This window comes from Varroa destructor, unplaced genomic scaffold, assembly GCF_002443255.2.
Source record: "Varroa destructor unplaced genomic scaffold, Vdes_3.0 BEIS01000006.1, whole genome shotgun sequence".
Lineage (NCBI taxonomy): Eukaryota > Metazoa > Arthropoda > Arachnida > Mesostigmata > Varroidae > Varroa > Varroa destructor.
This window is the reverse complement of record NW_019211459.1, coordinates 24,768,828-24,796,179: the sequence shown is the minus strand read 5'-3', so window position 1 is coordinate 24,796,179 and position 27,352 is coordinate 24,768,828. Positions and strand designations below refer to the sequence as shown.

At 41.6% G+C, this 27,352-nt stretch overlaps 1 protein-coding gene across 2 annotated transcripts; it reads left to right on the top strand.

Annotated features, from left to right (window-relative positions):
• The first annotated feature begins 86 nt into the window (after positions 1-86).
• jub (LIM domain-containing protein jub) lies at positions 87-18,742 on the top strand. 2 transcript variants are annotated; one of them, XM_022813102.2, is made up of 8 exons: positions 87-4,469; positions 13,819-13,883; positions 14,266-14,346; positions 14,740-14,826; positions 15,115-15,245; positions 15,777-15,897; positions 16,502-16,717; positions 17,195-18,742. In XM_022813102.2, the coding sequence occupies exons 1-8, from the start codon at positions 3,152-3,154 to the stop codon at positions 17,228-17,230; spliced, it is 2,055 nt and encodes a 684-aa protein (XP_022668837.1). In that variant the 5' UTR covers positions 87-3,151; the 3' UTR covers positions 17,231-18,742. The 2 variants fall into 2 exon arrangements, with proteins under 2 accessions (XP_022668837.1, XP_086848230.1); XM_086992104.1 differs by having other exon boundaries at positions 16,502-16,721; positions 17,199-18,742.
• The last annotated feature ends 8,610 nt before the right edge of the window (positions 18,743-27,352 follow it).

Below are 27,352 nucleotides of genomic sequence, written 5' to 3'. Positions count from 1 at the left end.
TGCTGCCACAACGAACGACTGCGAGAACAACGACTCTGTCATGAACTGCTGATGTTACTGTTGCCATGATTTGCTCTCTGCCGTTACGGGCGCCGCTGTTGCCCCACGGGCCGCGCTCCTCCGCCAGCCGCTGTTAGTACGCACAGTTTTCATCGTAGCTTTTCCTGTTATCGTTGGTGTGGCTGTGTCGCTAACGAAATCAGGACTGGCGCAGCGACAGTGAGAGTCTCTGCGATGACCGCAACGCTCGAGGCTACCGACTAGCCTCCCTGTGTGCATATGTGTGTCTATATTTATGCACCAGTGTTATGAGTGACAGTCGACGGCTCGGCATCTGCGTGAGGAGCTGCAGCTGTAGCAACAATAACAGAATAGACAAAGAGCTTTCGTCGTCATCGCTATCGCTCCCGCCGCGGAAGGTGGCTGTAGGCGAGGCGTAGTAGTGATAATCGTTGGTAGAGCCGTCACCTGAAGCGACGGATCTCTCCGAGGACTGTTCCGTTGAGTAAACTAAGCGGCTGGGGCTTGTTTGTTCAAGAGCGAACCACAGACGAATTGATTGTTACAGCTGGGGCTGAGGTAACCGTTGTCGCTCTTCTACCAGCATTCACTCGCTCACTCACCGCTCGACCAGTGCAGATTTTTCGTGAAGTGAGTAGTCATACGGCTACTAATTAGCTGTGAATTCGCGGCAGTGAGCTTCACCGTGGGACGGTGCGTCTTGCTGCGGATGAGTAGTAGCCGGTCAGTGCATGGAAACGGAGTTTGGGCGTAGCACGAAGATTCAATCTTCTTTTCTATGACAAAATCAACAAAAATCAAAGAAAACGACGCGACCACAGCGATTCTCAAATCTGTCAGCAGGAACAGAGAGAGCTGATGCTGTTGCTAGTCGAGCTGAAGTTTCAATCGTTCTATCGATTTTCTCTTTATACGCGTGTGGATGTCGCGTGTTCCACCGCCGCTGCTAATTCGTGTTTATCATTCACGAGCGCCACGGCCAGGGATCGACGACGGCAGGACGGCCGGTCAGTCAGCTAGCCGCTATAACCGCCCACTACAATAGGACCGAGAACGACACCCAAACCTACTGTGGTATTCTTCGACTTCCTTAAAGCTCCGCTGCAAAGTGTCGTGGTCTGTGTTTTCCAACAACGAATAGCAACAATTGCAAACAAAAACAACAAGGACAAATACTACATCCAACTAGTTAAAAAGAAAGCGAGCGACGGACAGTGAACCAAAGATGACGGAAACCATGTTAGACAAAACTATGAAAAACTGGAAAGAAGAAGAAATCGCTCTCAATGTAGACAGTAACTCGGTAACAACATTCGTTTGATACAAGAAATTTCAAAAATTGACCACGAATGCAGCAGCGAGCTATACCAGTGTCATTGGCGATGCGTCTGTTGTTGTTCTCTGCAGAATACCACGACGTATATAGCATAGGGTAGAAACTGAGGACACGATGTATTCAGGCCATTTTTGAGTTTGAACGTATGAATGTAGTGGTCCCCAAGCATTTACCGTGAACGCAAACAACCTCCTGCAGTGCTCGTACCTCCCTCTCGTGGCATCGAATGGCAGTGGCGGAATGTACCGCCACCACATCTAATCCTAACGGCGCACATCACGCTTCAAACCCATCCACTATAGTGAGTAGTCCGTTATGAATAGTATCCACGTAATGACTGGTTCGCTTTCGCTTTTGACGTATTCGACGCGTGGATCGCTGAGCAAATAAGCCCACGGTTAACCTTATCGCTCCTGGTTGTGCGACCCCTGTCGTCATTGTTGCCGTGTCGACCTGACGCTGCCGCAGCACCTGACAGCTGATTGTGAGCGAGCGAGCGAGCGTCGCGCCATTGGAGACTTCCTGCAGACCCGGTGAGGCTGGTCGGTCACAACGCGAGGATCGAGCGTGGCTACGGAGACAAGACGTAATTTGTAGCAGTTCAAATAGTTCGGCTAAAAGCCACGAAGAGCGGCGGCTGCAGCGCTGAAAAGCTGCTTCTCATGTCATGATTGGTCTGTACCCCGGTTCACCGTTACTATATTAAACTCGACTGTGGAAAGCCAACTTAGAAGCATAGTGTCTTGCCAACGTTAGAAGCTCTATAGCTATTATCTGCTAGCTTTGTGCTAACCGGACCAGAAAAAAGGTAGTCTTGGCCAAACATCGTGGCTAGTCGTCGCCGGACCATTGGTATTACTACCAGCATTGTTATTATTAGCGATAAATCTACCAGGGGCCAAGGAACAAACCTAAATAATTCGAAGAGGGGAAAAAGAAGAAATCTATTCTGTTGCTATTATGTAAGCAGCGTTCGAACTGTTTTCATCGTAATTTATTGTGGCTGTCTACCACGTGAGTGAAAAAAGGCCTGTCGGAGCTTAGCCAGACCGACAGGTGAAAGTTTTTCCGACACTGCCGTAACGGCGCAGCTACTTTGGTCCCCGACACCGCTGCCTTCGACAGCGTGAAAGTTCCATGCAGCGACGCACTCCGTTTATAACTCATGCCTGCTGTATACTCCGTGCTGTTCCTGGACACCAGCTCGCCCGACGGTAGATCAGCGTCGCTGTGAGAAGCGAGTCTGTGTCTATACGGTCTGTCACGGTTGACGTATGTATTCATCCGTGCGTTCCAGAGAAGTGTTTCCACTAGGGAGCAGTTAACTGGCGTTAAGCGCAAAAGTTTGCTAGTCAATTGCTTATTGCTGTCGGTGGATATTTCGATAGGTCGTGTTGGATTGGGTAAGGTTCGTTCAACGCAAAGTGACGTGATAACTAATTGTTCCATGTGTTGCATCGCCGCTGTGTTGGCGGAGCAAGAGTGGATTTCAGGCGAACGACGCTAGTGATTGGTTTATGGCGACGACACTGAAGGCGTTAACGTTAGTACAAGCGTTTGAAAGTTGGTGGCGTCATGTAGCTTGGAAACTCTGAGTGATTCTCAGTATTTGCGACAATAAAAGCAACTTTTAGTAGCCCTAGCGATACAAGGAATACGCAAAACGAGCGACGCAGTTGAGATAGTTGACATTCGATAGAAAACCCGGGCGGGATTTTCAGTTTAGCTTTTTCGGATTAACTCGACAGGCTAACGTATTCAGATCAGACATATCCGATCATCCCCCCTACGGCCATGTCCAATTTGTATCAAGATTTAAAAGGGCAAATTAAGCTGACGCCGCGTACAACCGCTCAGGTCATTAACTTGAATCAACCTCCAAAACCCGAGGAGATCTCTGCCAATTTGCATAGGCATCAGCAAAGTCTGCTGTCGCAGCGCAGCATCATTGGCCTGAACGGGCCGGTGTCGTCTTCGTCGACATCGGCAATCACCAATGCTACTTCCTCGGTGTTAGCACGCTCAGCTCCCGACCTACCTGGCGCCCGGCGAGGTAATCCACCACCGAACCTGTCCACAAACACAGTGGATCGCTCCCAAAGTTATCATGGAACCCTGTCGGACTTCTCCGACTTTTATCGACTTCCTCCCGTTTATCCGGGCAATCGGCGTGCAAGCGGCGTTACGGGACCCGTTTACGAGAACTATCCGCAGACTGGTGGTGGAAATAGCACTCATCCTGTTACTACAAGCAGTTTTTCCGGCCACCCGCCAGCCGTATCGATGTCAGCAACGCCTTTGCCCTCCGGCGCTTCGGTATCGATGTTGGACTACCTTCGCCAATCACCCCGTTCCTCGTTATCATCAGATTCGTCACCTCGGGAATCGGTTTTAGAAGCACCGCCTGCTTATCCTGGCCACAGCAAACCGCCTCAGCCTTTACCTGGCCAACCGCCCGTGTACGCGAATCTCGCTGAGCTCAAAAAGGCTATTGTTCCGTCGCCCCCACCACCGCCGTATAAGCCTGCTCCAGTAAAAAAACGTATTGAGGAACTCGAAAAGGAATTCCGTGCTCCGCGCGGCGGGGTCGCTGGTCCCGGACCATGCGGGGAGACGATCTCATCGCTGGGCTTGTCATTGGCTGGACTTTCATTGCCATCTGGTTGTAAAACCGAGCAGAATCCTTCGTTGCAGGCCGTCCATAGCTCGCCTTCACGAGACTGTCCACCACCGGCACCGGCGCCTCCAAGCCCGTGTCCTCATGAAGGCTCGGCAGGCCTGCCCCTTCCGCCTCCTCCTCCCTATCCAGGGGGACCGCACCCCGTCCATATATCCAGTGTGCCAGCTGGCCACAGTGGTCAGTCTAGTATAGGAGGGATAAACAACCGTGTGGCAACCAATGCTTTCGGTGGGTACAATGCTGCAGTGATGGCGGATTCCACAACGCCCCGAGACATGAGTCCGAAATCTGGTCACGGAGTAGCTTCTAGCCACCTTAGCGCTGGACTAAGTGCCCGAGTACAAGCGCAATCAGTACAGGATAAACTAGAACGGATGACACGCGAAATTGAGGAAGAGATGGAACGCCAAGCTCCTGATGGGGAGTTTTTCGGTAAGCAACACGAAATGTATACGCTTGTTATATGCGTATGGTATTGGATCATGTAAACACTCCTACCCTTTGTAACACTAGTTTAGAAGGAAGTCGTTTGCTTGATTCTTTACTATTCTATATTAACGTACTTTATTTTTGTGGAGCAGGGTTTCGCTAGCTGTTATCATCCGCTTGTTTGGCACGGTTCGAAAATTAAATCGACTAATGTTTAATTCTATTTGTAAAACAGCTATAGTTGGTATGACTTCTGCTGCCATGTATCTATTGCACAGTCAAGCCATATTTTTATCTTAAACTCAATTATCTATGTAAACGGTAATATGAAATGTGTAATAGTAATAAACTTAGCGCGCACTCGAACAGATTAATATCTGGTCAGCGTCGTGAAGAGCTCCAGACCGCGAGATAGTCCATCGCAACATGTTAGCACGCACGTGACCTATGCTGTGAATTTAGCCGTGACGTGTCGCAACAGAGGTCAGATTTCCTCATGGTGACATTGCAGTTTACTTAAGTATACATATATGTGTGGACCACTTGTCCGAAGTATGACGTTTTATTGCCACTATTATACGTTGATATTTTGCCAGCATACTCGCTTATTGATCAGTGCGGTCTAATTCTTGTAAATGAAAGTGGTGTCTCAGCCTCTCAAGATGCTATTACTTGGCCGGGTTGCGCAGGTAACCGCCAAATGCTGCCTAGTTTTTTTTTATTCGTACATCAGGCAGTAGTAAATGAGCTTATTGAGATCGCGGGCTTATCTGGCCTACATTTTTGATACGCGCAAAATCAAGTTCAGTGTGGCCAATAAAATATATTTATGTATTGTAAAAACTGCTTACACTGGGATAGGCGTTAGTTTATCCGGTTTTATTTAAGACGTATCAAAGAGCTGAACGGCTTCTAGATGAATATCCGATACCTTACCAAATGCATGCTAGTGAACTATAAGAAATAATGCTATTTACGCATTCAGCTGTTTGAAGCTCGTTTCAACTATTTGTAAAGCATACATTTTTTTCTGAACAGGGCAAATGTGTCGAGCGTTACGCTCGTTGCTGCAGTTTATGGCGCTGCTTGCAGAGGTTTTCATTGACCTAATAATATAATTTTTATTAAATTGAATCTATATACAGTTGACATTCTTTAGGCACGGGCCCCTGCTGGTTGTTATTCGATGCCGCCAATATCGTTCATAATATATGAATAACAAATAACAATCAATTAGATACGATATGATCCGAATTTTTTTTTGTTACAAGTAACTTTCATTACCTATGCTTCCAAGCCAATGGCGTATATTAATATATTGTTTTCTTAAGATTATAATATTGCATGTATGTTAATTACTCCATCGTTTTTCGTATTCTACGTCCCGTACTTAGAAAGGGTTAGGTGCTCCATTAGACGGCTGTTTCCCAATAAGAAACGAAGTTCGTTTACACCCATGTTCGGGCCCAGGCCATCATGTATTCGTAAGGTTGACAAAAAACACAGGACCCACTGCGTCATTTTGTGTTGATTGCACGTGTTTCGTGTTGATTTGAATTAGAAAATGCCCATTTGGCTGTCAACCAATCTCGGAACTAGTTGTCTTGTGACATAGTTGTTTGCAAATAATTGATACAATGAGATAATTCCAAAAAGTTAAGATGCCCTTTTCAGAGCAGTGTAATATACTCAACGTTCGTGCATCTTATCTCCACAAATGTGTAATAAATATTGGGTTACCAACCGCTTTATTTGCTCGACTAACTTTGCCAAACTTTCTAAAATAAGCTCCGAAAGTGCTCAGACAATTTTCTATTCATCTCCAATGAATTCGCGCTAGAATGATTCACTCAACTGACTGCTCGTATAATGCGTGTCATTGAAAAACGAATTCTTCTAACATGTCCTTTGTATAATATGAGAAGGAATATAATGTAATACAAGAAGGAAACTGCTAACTGGAAACAACCTTTCCTGAAACCAGTTGTTGGATGTGGTGAACCGATATGATCTACTGTTGTGGCTCTATCTAAGATAAATTATTTGCTTTTAAGAGAGTGATATTAATCTTATGACAGCTGTAATTTCCGTGTATGACCGACCCGATGCATTATCCAAAAAGATGCGTTTGGCGTTTCGAAATAATGGGTACCATATAAATGTTTTACCATCTACTATTTTTCTAAACGTTTCCAAATGGAAATAAAATCACTAAAGTGAAAGAAATATATTTTCTGTTAATAATGCACATAAATTCTGCATCTTCGTCGTCTATGGAAATGATACAGGACAAATTTGTTCAGGCAATATATATTGGCACATTGTGGGCGCTGGCATTTTAAAGAAGTACGAGAGTCATTATTCATTATGGTCATCAATAACTGGACTGCGAAAGAATCTAGACATTTTAAATTTAACCGCGATATGCACGGCAACGCCCTACATTGTTCGACACGAGCATACTGCAGAATGTGTTGAGTTATAGGTTACCACATTCTGCAGTTATAGGTAACTGAAAATATTAGAAAGGTTTGCGCTTTGCAAATAGGCGCCAGACTATAGATTAGTGATCTGATTTTGAATATTTTAGTAATATTTTTGTTGACTTATACTGTTTCATACAGGGTGGATAATGAGACGTGAAAAGCTATTTTTTAATATCGCTTTTCCATTCCAAGAGCGCATTTAAGGGACCAAAGCTACCTTTTTTTCTGTTTCTGGTTATTATGGGGCGACCCTCTTAGAGTAAATTTCGTGTAACACAGATGTTAAGACCAATTTAATGTTGTATTAAGGTAGAGTATTTTTTTGAAAAAGCACGTAACGATGGCGTTACTTGAGATGCTATTTTAAGTAATTTGTGAGTTTTTAACATTCACGAAAACTCTAGGTCACTCAACATTACAGAAATTCTAAAATATTAAATTTGCATCAAATCGATGCCGGATAGTTCCCTAGGACCAATTTATTATGCTTATATGTATATATACTGAAATCTGAATTTCGAACTTATTGAATTTCATGGGTTCTCATTTATATAGTTACTTGGATTGCGCGAATACAGAATGCTGATAACAAAACGTAATGCTAATGCATAGCTGACCTTTAAACATCACGTGATTCAAAGGGTATGGCAGCGAGCTTCACCCAGAGAATGTGCCCTTTATCGGTTACATTGGCATAACAAAATAAAGAAAAACCTACTCTAAGTATAGCTTATTACAGATCTATCCCCTTTATTTACAGCTTAACAACTAAGGACTAATAATATTTGTCAAACATAAAAATAATGTCATGTAGACTAACGTAAATCATAATATTATTGCTAATAATTATTGCCATTACACAAAATGAAATTGCGTAAAAAATGGCCAGCTACAATTGATAACCATTTCCCTATCATATCTAACAAGGATCCTTATACCAACCATTGGCACCCTGTACTAACGGAAAACGGTATCGTCCATAACAATAATAACAAATATTTCTATAGTCATTTTTCGATGAATAACAACGATAAATCTGCATCCTACTGAAGCGATACGCCTGCGGGAGACAGCTGTAAACTAAAGATGGGGCAAACTCCGATCGCCCCTACTTTCCTCTTTCAAGCTTCCATTTCTCCTATCCTGTTTGTTTTGGTGGCAAAAAATTTTAAATATTTGACGTAGTAGTCTAATAACGTGTATCTAAGAAGTACCGTTTCGACCATCTGCTGGGTAATCAATACAACGCATATGGACACGTTCGGTGCTGCTCGAGGTAAGCGCTTAGAAACAGTATTTGTCGGCATGAGTCGCCCGGGGACGGGTTCCTTCTGATAGGTGGACACTCGACATGAGTGACCGTCGTCAGCGACGTGAAGAGAGCTCGTGATTTATCGCCTACTCGCGTTGCTGCAGGCGGTGGGGAAAACGTCAGAGTTAGATAGGGAACGCTACTTGGGTCTCGGCAGCCATTGGTGGCCTTATGGTTAGAGTTATGGCCGTTACAATCAGATTGCTACGGTGTGCAAGATGGCTGGAAAGCGGCTAAAGTGTGGATTTCTAGCAATCAATGCAAAGATATGATGCGCCTACAGGGAAGTTTGTTTGATGATCTGGGACGAAAGCATAACTGGTCTGTTATAGCTGGTTACATTACGTTAAGCTGCAGTATCCTATAGAGCAAAGACATTTGGCAAATACAGTCAAAGCTCTGACATTCCCAGATGTTGAAACTCTCGTTTATTGAGAAGATGCAATTGCACAAAACCTGTATATTTCTGCTGTAGAGCTAGATTCAGGTTTTTAATTTTATCGATTATACAAGCAACTTGTCATTGAGGTGCGCAATTCACTTCGCTGATTAGCATTACTTTTTTTTTGTTCTTAATCGTTCCGTTTGTATAGGCTATAAATGGTGGGCGACAGAATTGCAAATGACAATCACAACGCCTCGTCCGTAAAATGGCGTCAATAGTATGTTGTCGATTAAGTTCTCGCGGCTACCTGTTTTCTGCTGATTGCGTTGTTCGCCACTCGAAATACATGGTTATCAGCTGCAAGTGCAAAGCTATCGTGGGTCGTAATAGCTGTCATTTCTCTCCCTTCGTGTTCGCCATATTTGTATCTCAACTTCGTCTGTCAGTATCCGGTTCCTATTTGCAAGCAAGTTCTTCGTAAGTCGCACTCAACGTCAAGTGACGAATCGCTGCAGCGACTGCTCGCTCGCTCGCAAATCTATTACTTTGCTCATCGCAACAAGGCGATCTTCGACAGATGAATATGTGCTCGTATTATGACTGCCGCCTCACTCAGCGACTGTGTCACAATATCAGAGCACGTATCAGGAACGAGTGTAACTGCCATCGCCGTAGCTCTACCGCTTTGTTCGTCAGCAGGTTGGTGCTGCTTAGTCTGACAACAGTCAGCGACAAACCTTTAGGGAGGAGACCTGAAGTAAGACGATTTTGCTGCTAACTGCCACCGCTTTATCTGCGTAGTATGTGTGTGTATATATCCTAGCGAAATGATCTGACATAAAACACGGAGACCACGAACCAGCAATTGCCACGCGACGAGGTGCGGGTTTTTGGTCCGTTGCGGTCTTGGGTGCCACCGCTATTGTGCGGCTACTATCACGCGAGAACCGTGGTCCCAAGACAGTGTCGGGACCTCTCCGTGTCCCGGTGGCCAGCAGCCGTAGATGCAGCCATATATATGTATATATAGAAACGTTTACCCACTGAAAGGTCCTTGGCGGGAGTGGCAATAGCGAAAAAGGCTGATTACGGCCGTAGTGGCTTTTAACAGTTGTAGAAATGGTAGTAAAACTTGCCAATCAGAGGGAAGCAAGTTAGTACACGTGTACGAGTCTACGCGCGGAGTACCAAAATGAGTGACGCCAGCCGAATCGCGTTATGTAGTCATCGCGTGACGAGGGCCTCGCTAGCCTCGAGTCACATAAAATTGTAACGTGTCTGGCGTGTTGTACTTCGCAAAGTTCCCATGGCAAATGCACAACCGCATGGGGCAGTAAGTAAGGTTTAAACTGGTGTAAATTTTTCGCTTCCGCGCTGCCAAGTCGAACAAAACCAGCACAATCAAATGGCACCTTCTGCATTAAATTGCAGCTAAGTGAGCCTGCTCAATAGCCTCAAGCTCGCGCATAATAAACTATTGAAAATATTCGTTGTCCATCATTGGTAGGAGATTGTGATTGTGCGATATGTAGGTAATGTCAGTGTAGCTAATATGATGCAGTGCGGTCAGTGATTTGCGTCAAGAGATATTGGTTTTTGGTGCGGTATACTGTTCTGATATCGAATCAGAGAACTGTTGATGTTACATTGCCATGGATGGTTGGGTAGACGATACTATGACAGTTCAAACGGATGACGTGGTGATTTTCGATAAGTCAGCGTAGAGCAATGATTGGCGAACGTGAATACTGTTCCGTTACACAGAAGTATTCACGCAACGGCGGTGTCAAAACCGTGCTATGATTAGTCGTGCTGGCAATAGCTGGCTACGCTCGTCCACCTGACAATGGAACCCAGCGCGAGGTTAATCGAACAGCTGCTAGACCGCATATTCACCCCATGTAAGCACTCAACTGTGAAATTATTTTAGCTAAGTAGAATTAGAATAATCTATTGCATTGGAACAGAGATGAGATTGCAACCAATGTAATTTGGGACTATAAAAACACTTCGAGGATAAGTGATCGTGAGACCATACCAAAAGCATACAGCTAGCTAGATATTTCCTACGACTCTTTGGCCTACAGTGCGTTTGCCAAATGTTCGACTACTTTGCCAAACGCTGTCTTACGGTACAAAGGACAAATCCCGGACCTTCAGTGGCCGCGAGGCTTATGCCTCGAATAAAGATACTATAGCGTAAGCTTTAATTACCCATGAAGCTTGAAAGACGATGTAAGGTTATAGGCACTTCAAAATTTGAGAAAGAGACCTAGGCAAAAAAGAGGGCTATATTTGTAGACGTGAACTGGTCTAGGCAGGCTCTATAATTAGCGAAGACTGCCATAAATGACATGTTCGATGGTATCTATTTGCATCAAATACATGTTTAGCTGATCTTTGTTCATAGTTTTTTTTTGTTTTTGTAAATATTTATTTTGTAGATAAAAAAAAGAAGTGTTTGCACCACAAAAACTTGGAGAATGCTTATTCCAACTGCTAGTCTCAGTTTTTTCCTACTACTAATGCTATAAACATTATACGGCATTAAATAATGTGACACTGTAAAAAAAATTAGAATAAGAACTATGAGAATAGTCGTGTCACATTCTATGCTGCTTTATTGTACCTGAAAGTTTCTCTTGAGCGAGCAAGGGTATTGACTTGGCTAAAAAAAAGTGATTCGAAAGCTTTTATGCTTCTCATTCATTTTGAGTTTCATAAGTCTTTCACGAAAGATTACCCGGCAGCTGTATTTCCGCTAGGTAACCTGTTTTTCTGCCATGCACTATCGCTTCGTTGAAACCTTAATATCTCCGGCCAACCCGAATAAGTAGGGCTTTTCAATTCATGTACAGTTCACGTACGACTTGACGTTTATTCCCGATAACAAGCAAAGTGATGAGGTTTTGGAGCACAAGCGAATAAGAACAACAACTTTAGAGAAATCTGCCACGTTTTCGTGCACCGCTTTTATTTTTTTGACAGTTTGTTCTAACTGAAATGATCACGTGGGTAGGCTAGAGTGCAAGACTGAAGATATCTTTTGTATTAGTTTACACAGTAATGGCTGCTATGCGATGCGGGCGCTTGTAATACGCGCAGGACCTTGTGGTGATGTTTCAGGCTATGCCTTTTATTGATCTTGATATTCTCTTCTGCCGTAGAGCTAATTTAACTCAAAGTTAGTAGTTCAGATGTAAGTTTATGGCTTATTGAATTGGCCTGATAGTTTGCCTTGTCTATACGTGCGTATAAAATGCTCAATACGTTGCAAAATCTAGACCAACTGAGGTTCGATGTTCATTCAAGGTACAATTCATCAGTGTCTTGTAAATCCAAATTTGCTTGGTTCTCCCAAAACATAGTCAGCAATATAAACACGTCTTAAAAGACAATGTAGTCCTTCAGATGATCAAACATGAATATTTAATTATTAAAATCTTTCTTGTGGTCCCAACATGGTCGAAAGTCCCAACTATAAACGTTCTAGGTCTATAGAAAAATCGTCTCCATTGTGAAGATGACTGCGTAAGAATTACCAAGCATCAAGACTTACGACATCAATTGATTGAGATCGAACATTTGATTGATTCACCCTTAATATTAACTTGAACATACTGACTATTGCCATGGTGACGGGACTGCTTGGGGCAATCGCAGTGTTGCTTAGGACCGTAATGATGCCGCCGGGTTTGACATTGTGTAGACTTTTGTAGTTGGAAAATATTATCATTCAACCTATCAGTACTTTGTTTCGTTATATTCATATTAATACTCTAGGACGTTTTTTTTGCGAGGAAGACGCTGCAAGGTTTAGGGAGTTCTACATGAGGATCAATGGTCAATCGAATGCTGTCCAATCAGTCTGTTCTTAAAATGAAAAAAATTAGCTATTTCAATAGAAAATATAAGACATGATACGAGGAAAAGACACTGGTAATATCATTGCATTTCTTACACTAGAATAACTGTGTTTGCTACAAAGAACATGGCAATCACATTTTTGACGGCTTTTTGAACCACTTAATTACGTTTCGAATGGCGCTGATAAAATTCGGGTGCCTATTGAAAACACTGAATTGATTCACTTAATAAAGACTCCTTTAAGCTGATATGCGGTAGATAGAGTTTGAAGGTTTGAAAAAAAAACATTAAGAAACTGTGGGACATCATTGATAGCTTAGGCATTGTTTAAAGAAACAGCTTTTATCAGCTAGTATCCCGTAACAGTATTGTAAGTTGTTTGTGGCAGGGTAGGACCGGTAATTGCGATGCTTGCAATTTTCATTCTGTGAATTAGACATATTTAGCGAACCTTGCTAAGACGAAATGCATTGGAAAATTGGGAAGATTAGACCAGCCACACTTAGGAGATTCTTTGTAGTGAGTTTTTGGACGACACATCTTTCGAGTTGATCAACAGCCCCAACTGAACATATCAGCTATGGCATGAAAATCTTGAAAAGAAATCGACGTCGCAAAATGCATAGATTACAATGCTTTTGCAGTTGCTAAACATAACGATATCTCTCAGTGGCAACCATATTATATAGTATGTATGTATACATATAGAAGCAATGTATATCTCCATATGTTAATATGTATATAACATGAATTTTTGTAGAAGTATTGATATTTCAATAATTTTATGAAGCGCGATTATGAAACTTCAGTGTAACTCAGAAAAATAATCAAACTTTATTTACAGAAACAATAGTTAGTGAAATTAAGCCTGATATTTGGCCCCATGCGAATATGCTTCTATTACTAGCTGCAAGTCAATGGGGGTAAAATCAAAATGGAACAGACATTTACCATAATGCAGTTGCTAGGTGAATAGAAATCGCAAGTGTGCAAAAACAGTTGTAGCGCAGAAGGTACGTACTTAATGCAATCATTTGAGATTGCTAAACTCAAACCATACATATAATATTGATCCCCCTGGACACTTCTTTTTTTTTTCTCTTGTGTGTAATTACTTTCTTTTACTGTTTTTGCAAACTGGCCCTTCCGGGTGTTCGTTTACGTCAAATCTCGTAAATTGATCAAGTCTTTATTTAAAAACAGTAAAGTAGAGAGTTTATCAATTGATCTCTAACTATTCAGATGAACTGATTTATTCGAATCTATCTTCGCTAAATCTGTCAATATTTACTCTAACTGTAGGTGTTTGTCATTCATGTGGCGAGAGGGTCGCTGGGGCCGGACAGGCGTGTCAAGCAATGGGACAGGTGAGCCTTGATTCTTCCCTTGGTTTGTAGAAATTTTTTTCGAATATTACCGGGCTCTAGTAAACATTACGTGAAACAGCATTGTGCACTTCTTCTATATTTTAGGCGTAATATCATTTACTAGCTAGAACCACAAAACCTTTTTCCGAGATTCTGGGCTTGGCAAATGTGACAAATTTCAAAAGCTGACACCCTATTTATGATATATGGATGAGAGTCATCGTTAACTTGCTCTATGTAGGCTTGATACATTCTGCGACGAACGATATGACGGATTCTGACCGAACAAGTCTGTGATAGAATCTCGGTGAAAGTTGTTGTGTACCTGTCAGAAAATCCCAAGTACTCTTCTTCAACATTGTCTTTTTTATCTGTATTACAGGTTTTTCACACACAATGTTTCGTATGCGTGTCATGTGGCCGGGCGTTGCGCGGGAAAGCTTTCTATAATGTTCATGGAAAGGTAAGCGTGAGTAATTTTAATTAAATAAAGCCAACGAGACATCACGTCAACGTCGAATCCCAACGCCGTGGGAAAAGTCGACGATTAAGTTTAAAATTTGGACTCGAAAAGGTAACGAGGAAAGCAATATTAGGCGAAGCCTCGTTACAAGCCTACGCGTTAATATAGAACATGCGGAATGTTTTTCTGTCGAAGCAAGAGATACCTGAAATTTGTGTGATGTCTATCAGTTCGGTAACGCGTTCAAATTCAGTGAGCCTTGTTTTTGAAAAATGTAAAAAATAGGATTACTTCATACATTCGATAAAAATGCATTGAACTGTAACTGTTCAAACTAATTTTTTAATGGTTTCAATTTGTTTAAGTTATTTCTCGCTTTTACCTACTTCACAGGTATATTGTGAAGAGGACTATCTGTACAGTGGATTTCAGCAAACGGCGGAGAAGTGTGCAGTGTGCGGGCACCTCATCATGGAAATGGTTTGTAATGAATAGCGTTACCGTAATCAATACTCATCATATACTATTTCTTCACCTCATCAGAATAAATCTCTCTGAGAAGAATGAATTCACCAAAGTTTTTTATAGATATATTTACTTTATAACGATATTTAGCATCCTGCACAAAGTATCTCTTACCTATCGGCTTGTTCTGTAACAAATGTGTTCAGCTAATCCTTCAAACAAATTTATGCTGAACTAATAATTTCCTGTAAATATGGGAGAGCTTTAGTGACTGATTAACATAGTCGAACAAACATTTTACAGATTCTTCAAGCAATGGGTAAATCGTACCATCCAGGATGCTTTCGGTGTTGTGTGTGCAATGATTGCCTTGATGGGGTTCCGTTCACTATTGACATGGATAACAAAATCTACTGCGTCCAGGATTTTCACAAGTAGGTTTTCTAATGTCACTTCCTGCGTAATAGTAATGAAAGTAAGAGTAATAACATAGTGAAGATGTAACAACAAATGATTCGTCTTATAAAAGTCGTGCATGACCGGAAGTTTTCAACATGCTTTAAAGCAATTAATATTTAACTGAAAAGGATCTAGCGCTAAAAATTCCGCAAATAAAAACCAGTTGGACGAAAAGAACGCGTTAAATTTCGAGTTAAACTAATTGAAAGTCGTACAACGTATAACGCAAGTTAATACATTTCGAATCAAGCGCTAATAGAGACAGATACCAGCCAACGTTGGCGAAGACAACATCATTGAAGCGTATCATTTTTCCTGCTTTTTAAGGGGAATACTTTGGGCACTGGCGATGTTAGTCTAACACGCTAATTATTATCAATCAAATGAAACATCCAGTACGTCCTGATAATGTTTAGTACATAAAGCAAGTACGTGTCTAAGCGTTGGCCAACCTTAGATTTACTCGTCACTGTTTTTGTATGACTATATTTTTTTCACTTTTATAGGACGTACGCACCAAAATGTGCAGCCTGCGGTAAGGCGATCACCCCCGTTGAGGGCACGGACGAAACGGTTCGGGTAGTCTCGATGGACAACGATTATCACATCGACTGCTACGTTTGCGAGGTAATTTAAAACAAGACTTTAATACTACTCGATATTGCAAAAATGATCTCCGCTGCGCGCAAGTCATATCCGTTGAAATCAAACTATATAATAAGGTTAATAGATCTACCGCTGGGAAACACAAGCTGTAAAATAGACGGATCCAGTACCTTTCCCCTAGGCAAAAAGCGTTTTGAATTTTGCAGCCCCTTGAACAGTTAACGATAAATTTACCTTTGATTTCTATCATTAGTATATTGAATTTCAATGATGTAAGATGAGCAATTGAAGTTCGGAGCTGCATGTAACATGACATATCTCTGCTACATCATCTACCGTTATCTTGCGTATAGTTTACCATATACAATGCCAAATACAAAGATGACAATGACGTAAGTATATATCTATTGTTATGATGTGTATGTTTACGGAGAAGAAAGCTACTTGACAGTCTGAGAAGGTTTATCTTCTATCTGTTGAAACTGTAGGAGTTTGAGACGTAGCAAAAATAGGAATGAAAATACTTTCGAGCAAATAGTCAAGTGACTTTTGTCTCACCCTCTATAGAGATCAGCCGATTTGGACGTTTCAATTTCCATCAACAATGCGCTCAATTAATTTCCAGGATTGCAAACAGCAATTGACAGACGAGCCCGATAAACGCTGCTATCCTTTAGATGGCCACCTGCTTTGCCAGCGGTGCCACGTCCGAAGGCTTGAAGCCCGAGGAAGCCGGAGCAGTTCGGCGTGCGCGAGTCATTCTTCTCGACCTCACTCACCTCGCCAATCACTGCAGCCACAGCTGCAACAGCAACTTCATCAATATCAACATGGCACACAGGCACGTTGATACTGATTAACATACGGTAGTTCGACCGACAACATAATTTACGACGCGCACTTATAGTACAGAGATTAGATTACGTATACGTGCTTGCCAAAACGGGTGCAAGAACACAGACGGTTCCGACAAAATACTGAATGTAGGCGTCAATTACCTAATTTTTTGTCATGCAATTTCGAAACTGACAAATACGGGTTGCTTTATAACGTCAACCAAAGAAAATAACGTTACCCACACATAAATATAGATAACGCTATGGCAGGATAGTTGAGTCGGGTATTAATTGTACCGTCCTATAAATGATATCGTAAATAGTACTGTAAACCGCGTGGGGTATCGTTGAGTTAAAGGTAACATTTAAGATAAGTATATTATTACCAAACGTAATAATCTGCTCATAAATAGCTCAAAATATCACTGCATTTTACCACTAACTTGATAGAGTCTGTGTTTTCTTTGATTTTCATGTTACAGGGAGCCCAGGTCGTTTGGAATGGCCATCCGCCGTAGATCGCGATTAGACAGTTAGAGTCTGTGCATGTCTATTCTAGAAACTGAGTAAACGCACCCCGGAGGCGATACTTTTGTTTATTTTCTAATTGTACGAAATCGATTACACGATGGAATTTAACGAAGTAGAAAAAGGACGGCGAATGTTACCAAGAGCAAGTAGTAATGAATATAGTTATATTATTAAAAGTATTTCATTCTTGTGGAATCCTAAACTAGGATCCGTTCGTATCGTCGATCGATGATGATGCGAATGAATATTGATGTCACCTAATAATGCTATATGTGCAGTCGCATATGCTAACATATATACATGTAATAATATAGAAATAAATTATATATTATGCATAAATTAGGGCGGTTGCCATTAGAAGATTCCGTTCCAGTATCGGCTTAAATATGCCACGAATCTTCAATTCATCGTTATAATCGCATAATAATTTTCCATATGGCCGAGAAGGCTTTGTGTCAGCCAAATCAATCATAGTGATAATTCAAGAAGCAGCATTTCAAGGACTCTGACAAAGTATACACATCAATCATCAAACTGTATATTTATTTGCAAGCAGCGGCTACGGTCTGTGTAAACGTCGTTCAGACGTAAATGCAACTATAGGGAATAAATAAGTGGCAGAATTGAACAGGCGATGATTTAGGAAGGTTGTGCGAGGGTAACGCGAAGATAAACCATTAGAGAACAACGAACCCGCACAAGTGTGCGTTTTTTATGACGCGCTAGCTATGTGACGTCTAAAACAGAAAGAGAAACCGATCAGCTCTGTGGTAATGGAGTCTGTAGACGTCTAATTATTTAATTTTAAGTAACTGTTGTGGTTTGTTGATATAACTCGAATACGTAATCGTAACAAGGATTGGGACAGAAAGAGAGAGAGGGAAAGGGAAGTCATAGAAAAAGCCAACAATTAGATCTGACAGTGTCAAACATACCCAGCTGTTTTGGCAAACTAGGTATAAATGGATTTTGTTAATTTTTTGCAGCAATTGTAGCAGTCATACAAGATGACTACCACTATCAGTGGCCAACATCAGTAAGCATCAATTAATTACCTGGCAAGATGTACGTAAGTTTTTGCTAAGCACAGCTAAGGGTTCAATAAAGACGAAGACTCGAGGTGGGTGTTTAAACGCTAACTTCTTGGGTTGTTCCTGAGGCAATTTTCTTGGCAGCTTTCTACCATAGATGGAGGCAGCAATAGTAATGATTTTTGTTATTATGTCGTGTCCTCACCATTATTTTAGTCGTATACACATTATGACATAGTGACTAACCTTGTGACAGAAGTGCGACCTGTTCTGCATGACATAAGGATGAATATGTGCTCCGTTGTGGTACAATAGTATCTTATACATTGAGACAATACTGTCTAAACAAGTTATCACCTCTAGTAGAATAAATATAAGTAAGAAATGATTGTATGGCACGCGAGGCAAAAAGCTAAAATTACGACGACGATGGGAATAAAAAGAGGAGGTACTACTGCGTTATATAGACACTGGTGATCTTTTTTTTTACTGAACCCATCGGGGAGTTGGATATGGGTGCAAATTTAACCTCTCCTGTATTCATTTATTTGCATAAGCTGCGCATATATAAGGGACAGTATTTAAAGTCCGTCCCTGTTCGGACTTTTCTCCTCGCGTGTATAGCGTGATATGTGTTGGCGAACATGAACGGAACATCGACGACAAACCCTTTAAGTCGCCCATAGTGTTTGCATATTAAAATAATGATTAACGTTAGAATCAGAAGAACACCTTACACTAAAAAATAACCATAGCTTCTAGAGAAAACATTTGTTTTTTTCTTTGAAAAAGTATTTCAGGTCTACACCTTATAGTGTCTAGACAAATGACTAAGTTTAGATAAAATGCGAAGACGACTGTACATTATAACGTTACAATATATATATATATATATATATATATATATATATATATAAAGAACAAAACTTGTTATCAAAAGCACAGCCGTACACTCAACAAAAAACAATATCTGATCTTCATTGTTGAGAAGTGCTCAAAATTAAGATGACCCTTCCGAGCTTGCAGTGAGTTTTGGAATGTAGAAAATAGATATTTTTCACCCGGTGTATAGAGGTCAAGAGAGTAAATATCGCTTTATCAATAGAAACATGGCTCTCCAAAGAACGGATTACTTCAGCTCGGTTAAACTGCAGTGGGTCCCGAAAGAGGATATCGCATGTGTAAGTTGTTATACTTATAAGAAATGGAATACCGTGTTCCGAAATTGATCTAAAATCCATTTCGTTCAGAGTTGTTGCTTGCAGCATCACGTTTTTACGCATAGCGACAAAGCTTGTGTTAGTTCACCTCTCACCTGCAGGTTCAACTAACGATCTTTTAGTCTCATGTTAACACTAACCAAAGAGCAGCGATAAAAGATAAAAATACTCTAATCATTTTACTATGTATAATGCTCTAGTTAATTGATTGTATATATATATATATATATTAAAACTGTTGCGTATCGATTGAAACACGCTAGGAATAGCCTGCAAGTGCGGGGGTTCGAAGAGAATAACGTTCTTCAGCTTTTGCGCGTATCATAAATTGTTACAAATCCTTTCCGACACATCCTAAATATGATGTCTCTACTCGAGTTTGTCTCATGATGGTTCCCAGCCCGAGCACCTTTTGGTAAAATTCTGCATTTAAAGGATTACATATAGTGAGTAAAGCCATCCCCAAAGACCTAACTATGCAAAAATAAAGCTGCCATAGTATCTGATCTAGATCAAATCGATTGAGATATGTTGTTTAAAGATTGTGAAAACGTAAGCAGCATGTTAAGCTCATTGGGTTTTACGAACTCGTCCCACATATGTGGAAAATACGGACGCTGATTAGGGAACATGTATATCAGCTGTATCTTATCTTTAAATAACTGCGATTAGCAAAGCATTGTGTGCCTACAAAAAAGTTCATAAAGCGACCAGAAGATAACCGGGAACCCTGAAAATTCAAAATCAGATTGAGAAAAGGATTCACTTAACTCATAAAACATAAGTGACGGTAAAAAAGCAAAAACACTCGGCACTTTGTTTCAAATTCAGATATCCGTCCAACGACGAGTTTGTTCAACGTAGCCACTGCTTTCTGATAAATTTCCTGTCCATGACCTGGATGCTCCAACGTCTAAGAAAACTGCAGTCAAAAACTAGCAAGACCTCAGACACTTTTATCAGACATACTTAAAAGGCCAAAAATTTCGATCCGTATTCCCCCTTCACGAAATCGCAGGCGATCCAACGAAAGTGCTTAAGTGACAGATATATTTCGGACGGCGTGCCGCAGGCACGACCGGGGGGTAGAAGGTTGGGTCTACCAGAAAAAAGCCGATATCACTAACGATAGTAGTACGTAAACTGGTAGAAAGCGTCGCTTGTGCGTCCATACACAGGGAAGTTAACAAGCAAGGATTGGCATATGCAAACCGGTCTACAAACTGGAATGAAGTGCCGATTTGGCAGTTATTGGAGACATAGCTCAAATGATATGTTTCAGGGTCTTAACCTGAAGTCAGCGTTTGACCGAGTAACCTATTCCAAGCTCTCTTAACGAGTTCTGTGTTAGAATCGATCAAAGATACTGAGACACTGCTAAAGCCTCTTATGGGATTTCTCCTGAATATTCTATACATGAACTCAATCATATAAGTGTTAGCCCTATCAGTAACTGTATGCAGATTATGTAAAATTATATACGTCTTCGCCGCCTGCTATCACAGGATACTCTCGGCAAGTCTTTAAAGCAAAGGATTAGATTTAAACCTATCGGTTGAAAGATGCATTTTACATTTCAGGTATGCAAACCATAATAATATATATTCCATTGGCGGATTCGACCTAAAAATCGTAAGAGCTATCCGTAATCTATGAGTTGCCATCACAGTTACTCTGAAATACATAAAACATGCAACTCAGGCATCATGTTGCCCTAACAGGATCTACTAATCTTTTAGAATAAAAGATTAGTAGATCCCGTTTAGTAATAGTATTAGGCAATTGGAAAAATATATTGGACTGCTCCTATTGCATGACGTACGCAGCATCCGTACGGTAATTAAGGAGCTTGAGAAAGTTTGAAGTGCATACGCAAGACGCGCTACCTTCAAATATTAGTGTGGATAAAAACGATAGAACTCGTTTCAGTTCCTGAGAGATTTGATATCACTAATAAACAGACGTACGAATGTATCAATAGGTAGTTACCAAATTTAAAAACAGTAATGTTCGGCATGATCGAGACAAATACTAGACCTTATTACGACATTTGGCTAGACAACATAGCAAAAAAAACGGTGCGTAAATAACTTATTCTCATGGGGTATTTCCCATACGTTGCACAGACAATCATACCACAATGGATAGCGTATTTGTTTTTATGCATACTCGCACCATGTAGCAAGAAACTTTTGAATCAAGTGTGTAATTAAGAAAAAAAAGGCTCAGAAGATTTTTCTTTGTGATTTTTTTTATCAGCAGGAAGAATAATTTCAATTTTTGATTCAAACTAATAGTACGGCAAAATAGATAATCAAAGTTAAATGGAACACTTACATTTTTATTATAAATCATGCATATACAATTATGTAAGTATGTACATGCTAATAAATTGAACTCATATAGACTGGGAAGGGACTCAGAAGGCATATCAATTAGGTATATAGTCGATACTTACTTTTCTAAAATATGCTATAGTTATTTTTATATAATATTTGCTGGAGAATACCTGGCCATGGTGGGGTTTATCTCCGATTTAGCTGTGTGTATCTGACTTGAATTTCGAATTTTTCGTTTTTAGCTTCAGAGGAAAATCATAATGTAAAATCAACCGATCGTAAAATTTTACATCCTTTTCCAGAAATCATTTGTTTCGCCAGAAGTCCAGTGGGAATTACATTTGAACTTGGCTCATTGCAACTTTCTTAAATCCTGCGGCGAATCAGGTTTTGACTAATGGAAGTTTACAAATACGTGAGTCAGGACTTTATGAGTTCTAACGGACAGTATTCCGATTATGAAGGTGTTTCCTGACAACTGTTTCAGTAAAAGGATGTTTTTCCTTTTCGCGTCAATGTGGCGCCACCGATTTCTCTCGAAAGAATTTGTGCTTACCTCACTTAAGGGACTCGAAACACAGATTAATTCTATATTTAATCAGTTATTATATAATTTTTTTTACGAACTTATATTCAGTTCATGTAGCTTTTTTTTTTTTCTAAAGAATACTTGCCGTCGACCTTAAACAATGCAAAACCATAGCTGAGTGATCTATTTCAGTATCTACAAGCAGACATATATATCGTCTACCCGGCTTCGTCTAATTTACTTTTTCAGAGGACACCGAAACTGATCGTCAGGTCGGCCGCTCGACTGTTTTTTCCTCGACATGCAAAACATTGCTCATTTGTGTTGTGACGTGCCTACGCTCGTCTGCTCTACATCGCCACCATCTAACCTTCCCCCTCATACGATCACCACCCACATCCTCCTCTGAGCTAAAGGTTAATCCCATATTAAAAATTTAATAAACTTTTACACGGCAAGACTCACGCCGAGAAAGCAGAGCTCACCTTCCCCCCAGATTCAACTCAGTGTAATTCGCTCAAGAGAAAGGAAAAAAGTATTTTTTATCTTCCGCAGTCACCGTCGCCTGTCCGCTATCTTTGAGCGTCGTTATTGCGAGCCTTACTCGTCGTTCTTCGCTTGGCTCCAACGTTGTCCCCTCAGGGGGTGATTCCTTCAAATTCCCCCCGCCGTGGTCTGCTGCTATGTACCCTTCCCTCACTTCTCACTGGGAACATGAGTGTTAGGGAAAGTCGCTGTGTTTTTTGGATAGTCTTGTTCTTTATTCCTCCAGGCAGCGCCTCACCGGACCAGCCAGTCTCCTGGTAGCCCTACGAGAACGTACGTATCTGTATTCCAGTCTATACGGTTGGGGCAAACAGTCTTTGTTATGCACGCTGGCCAAGGCGTTGCTTTGTATTGTTCCTTCTAGACGCTAAACGTTGACTTCGTCCAGCCGAAGGGAGAGAGAGAGAAAAGGGGTGTATAAGGGGAAAAGAAGGCGAAAGTGACACTAGTCTCACAGCTCTCATGAACACTCCTTGACCCGGTCCAGCTACGGCGAAGCATCTCCAATGCCGCCCCTGGTAAGGAACAATGAGCAGGAGGGAAGGACACGGCGTTAGAGAATCAAACAATGAGATAGTACAACAGCTAAACAGTGCGCAGGGAACGAGAGGTTTAGTCTGAGCTTTGAACTCGTGCGGTGGTTGGTTGCATTCACTCAACGCGTTGAACTTACCTTCGCTAATCCACTTAGGCTGGCTCATCTTGACAGTACGGCCGTCTTGATTATGCACTGGACGGAAGTACTTTGTGTTATGTACGGGTAAAAGGCAGAGAATTGATTGGAAGCTCAGAAAATCACTAGATTCTGTTGCAACCCTATTTTACGGTGGCTACGAAAAGCGCGCAGTCGATAACTTGCGTGGGCAATAGATGCTGGTAAAACTCGAGGGTACACTGAATGCCGTTAGAATTTTCATTTCTTACTCGCTATTATAGAACAGAATAATGATAATAGTAAAACCCATGCGTATATGTATAAGGAGAAGTTTCTGAACGGCAAGATAGACTATATGTCTATCAATTAGAGGAATTTAGTTATATATAATTGAATCGCTGTTTTGGCTGGGATGGCACAATTGTTACTGCATTTGTTACTTCAGCTGTTTGAAAACTCCTAATTTCGAGAAGTTAAAATCGTCTCGCTTTTTTCCCATGCACTCCTAATATAGCCTTACGACAATACTACCTATAAGATCTTTTCTCTACATTTTCCTTATATTAACATTTTGGGTAAATAAAAAAAAAGGTTGTCAATCTAAAGATGAAAGGTTGGTTAAAAATAAAAGAACGCATTGATGTACAATTCGCATACTTCGAAATAGCGGGACTAGTAACACACCGAAATTTCATTAATTAATATTCATATGTCGAACAACCATCTTTTTTTTTTGTTTATTTCTCGCATTCCTTTATTATAAAACATTATACAAAGAAAGATGGAAGTAATAGTAATTAAAAATAAGTAGAGGAATTTTGCTTTCCAGAATCTGGTCTTGATTGAACAGAAACTTAATAAATGTTTGATTTCGCTTTTTCATGGCTATATTATTTTAACAAGTGCCTCCAATAGGTAATTTTCTATATGTATAACTTTTTTTCAAAAAAGTGTTACCATTAATTAGCGTGCATTACTATCAACCTAGCTCTAGCTACCAATTAATATGTTCGTTATCCGCTACACCTTCGAGTAAATAGATACACCGCTGGCTAGACCAAGAATCATATTTAGTCTGACGGGTACGCCTAATTCAACAGATGGTGCTACTAATGCTAACATGAAAAGTCATCTTTAATTATACTACATATCCCTTATTGGAGATAAAAAGGGCACCATGATCCGTAGGTATCTGAAGCAACTTTTAATGGCAGTACCGCACGTCAACTTCAAAACGTCAAAGGCCTATTACGTGAGTTCTTCTTTATTTATTCGATTTTTGTCTCTTGCTAACCTCATAGCTTCCAATCAAGCTTGTCATCTTAAGGAGTTTCAAGACATCTTTACTTTTCGCTTCGGAGTTTTGCCTTTCTATTTTCCTACAAGCAGCCAGCCATGCTCGGCAAGCTCAATCGTTATCAAGTGCGTATTTCGTCACGCAGAGCGTAGCGGTTAGTTTGTCGCCACGGACCCTTTTGGACCCTTTGGGCGCCGCGGAGCCTCTTAATCTTCGGCATGCTTCAGCTCGCTTCTCATTTAACATTACCAGCCATCGTGAGAATTCCCACAGATACCGAGCACGCATCTTTCTTTTTCACCTACGCTCTTTCTTTTCATACAATTCTTGCCAGAAAAGATTGCTAGTTGGTTGTGGCACACGGTCAGACTCCTATTTTCTCTAAGCTACCTTGATGATTCAGTTCTCCGATCCAGTTAAGATTATCAAACAGGTCGAGAAAGCTTGAGAATCAGCATCTACGGGCGGTTATAACCCTTTCTCGCTCTTGATATCCTTTCGTCTTTTACAATTCGCCATAGCTAGAGGCGTCGCGGTGCAACCTATAAAAGCAGTTTCTTGCCCTCGACTCTCAGCGGCCTCATATAGGGAAAGCTACTGATGCCTGGCCAGCGCCTATCTCGTCACAGCGATAGCAGGATCTGGCCGCGGAGCCAAACTAAACCAGTGTCTAGAGCGGTTGCCGCACAAAAGAGTTTCTCACCGGCCTTCTTCTTTTCCATTAACCCGAGTCCTGTGCAGGTACACCGACTGTTGCTACACTGCCGCTCTGGGTCCTTCAAGCAGTAGAGAGCTGACGACTGCGCCATTCCTATTCGGTTGTTTGGCACTCGGCCGATTCAGTAGGTCGACTTGCTAGCCATCAAGGTTCGCCCCATATGATTATGTAACGAGAAAAGGGAGCTGACACGAAGACATATAATGAATAACAACCAAGCGATGAGGAGGAGCAACTTGACTGCTAAAAATCATAATAAAGTAAGGCTATTTAATGTAATCATACAAGCCTAGGCTTGCATTTCTATATATATATGGGTGGGGTGTTGTTATTTCACTGACATTATTAACTAGAAAAAAACTTATTTTGGTACAAAATAATCATACATGTTGATCCCCGTTGTTCTTTCCTAATACCGCCTGTCTACGTGGAAACGTTGTCGATATTAAAAGTATAGGAAAAGCACAACGCATTCGATGGGCTTGATATTCGTAACTGCAGCCACATTTAAAGTTGATTTGTACTAAATGCATTTGTACAGTATGCACACTTTTACATAACCAAGGTCCAGTGTCACGCTATGCTTAAATTAGATCATCGCTAAATTAGCTTCTAAAACGGCCGCCTCGTATGAAAAAGCTTTGCGTATAAAATTCTCTCTGAATTCTATTATTCCCACTGGATACGGTACACGCGTAATCGACGGACATGCGAAGTTCCGCTTTTTCTCGGGTCAGGGCCTCTACGTCTCCCTGTAGCGCTTTGATTCCTCCACAATTGACCACATTGGATCGCTGTCCCTGAGACGCCTGGCGATACCGGACGCTTGGGCGATGGCGGCTGCAGAAATTGCGACCAAGATGGGTAAGCAAGCGCAGTTATGTCGAGTGAACGATGGCGCGCGCAAGGCGACCTATCTGGGTTGTGGGGTCATAGAGAAGTAATATGAACAAGCCCCTTGGCTTTCGGCTGTTCCTAGCCATCCCTTGCGATACGACTATCGCTGCTGCTGTATGTCATAAAAAGATGAGGTATGTTTTTTCTGTATGGGTTGTATGGTTATTATCTGTATGACACTCTTCCTTAGTGCGGCCTCCCTCATCCCATGTCTGCTGACCCCCGATATTTTCCTTCGTGGATTCATTCACGAGAAAAGGCTATGCGTCGCCACTCAAGGACTTCAGACTATAGTTTTTCTCGAAAGCCCGAACTCTCTTTCTCTCCAGAGCCTCAGCCGGATCAAAGCGCCGATATGACTTTGTGCCACCGAACTTGCAACGACAGTCGAATTCGCTGTGTTCAACGAGAGCCGTCGGGGCAAGACACTGTGAGTTGCCGCTGATATCGTTCAAGTCCGACCGTCTCTCTCTCTCTCTCTCTCTCTCTCTATCGCACCTTTCTAAATATTTTTCCCTCTGTCTCTCTCTCGTTTTCCTCTTGACTTCGCCATGTATGTCCGTAGCGGCAGCGGAGGCGGGTAGTGAGCGTTGAAAAAATATTTCAAATAATCTTTACTTGCTCGTCACCGCGTCGTTGCGGACGCGCCCGCCGTTTGCTGCTGGAGCCGACCGCTTCAGCCAGGGTTCGTTCGCCTGCGTATACGAATTGAAGCCTGCTCACTAGCTAACGTTTGCTAAAAAGGCCTCCCGGAGGCTTCTGTCAATCGCGTTCAGAGCTAAGAAAAGCCAGCGTTCGTCTGTTCATCTTGCGATCGTTGCCAGCAGCGGCTGCTACAGCAGAACAGGCTCCGCGAGTTTCTTAACTTTCTATGTGC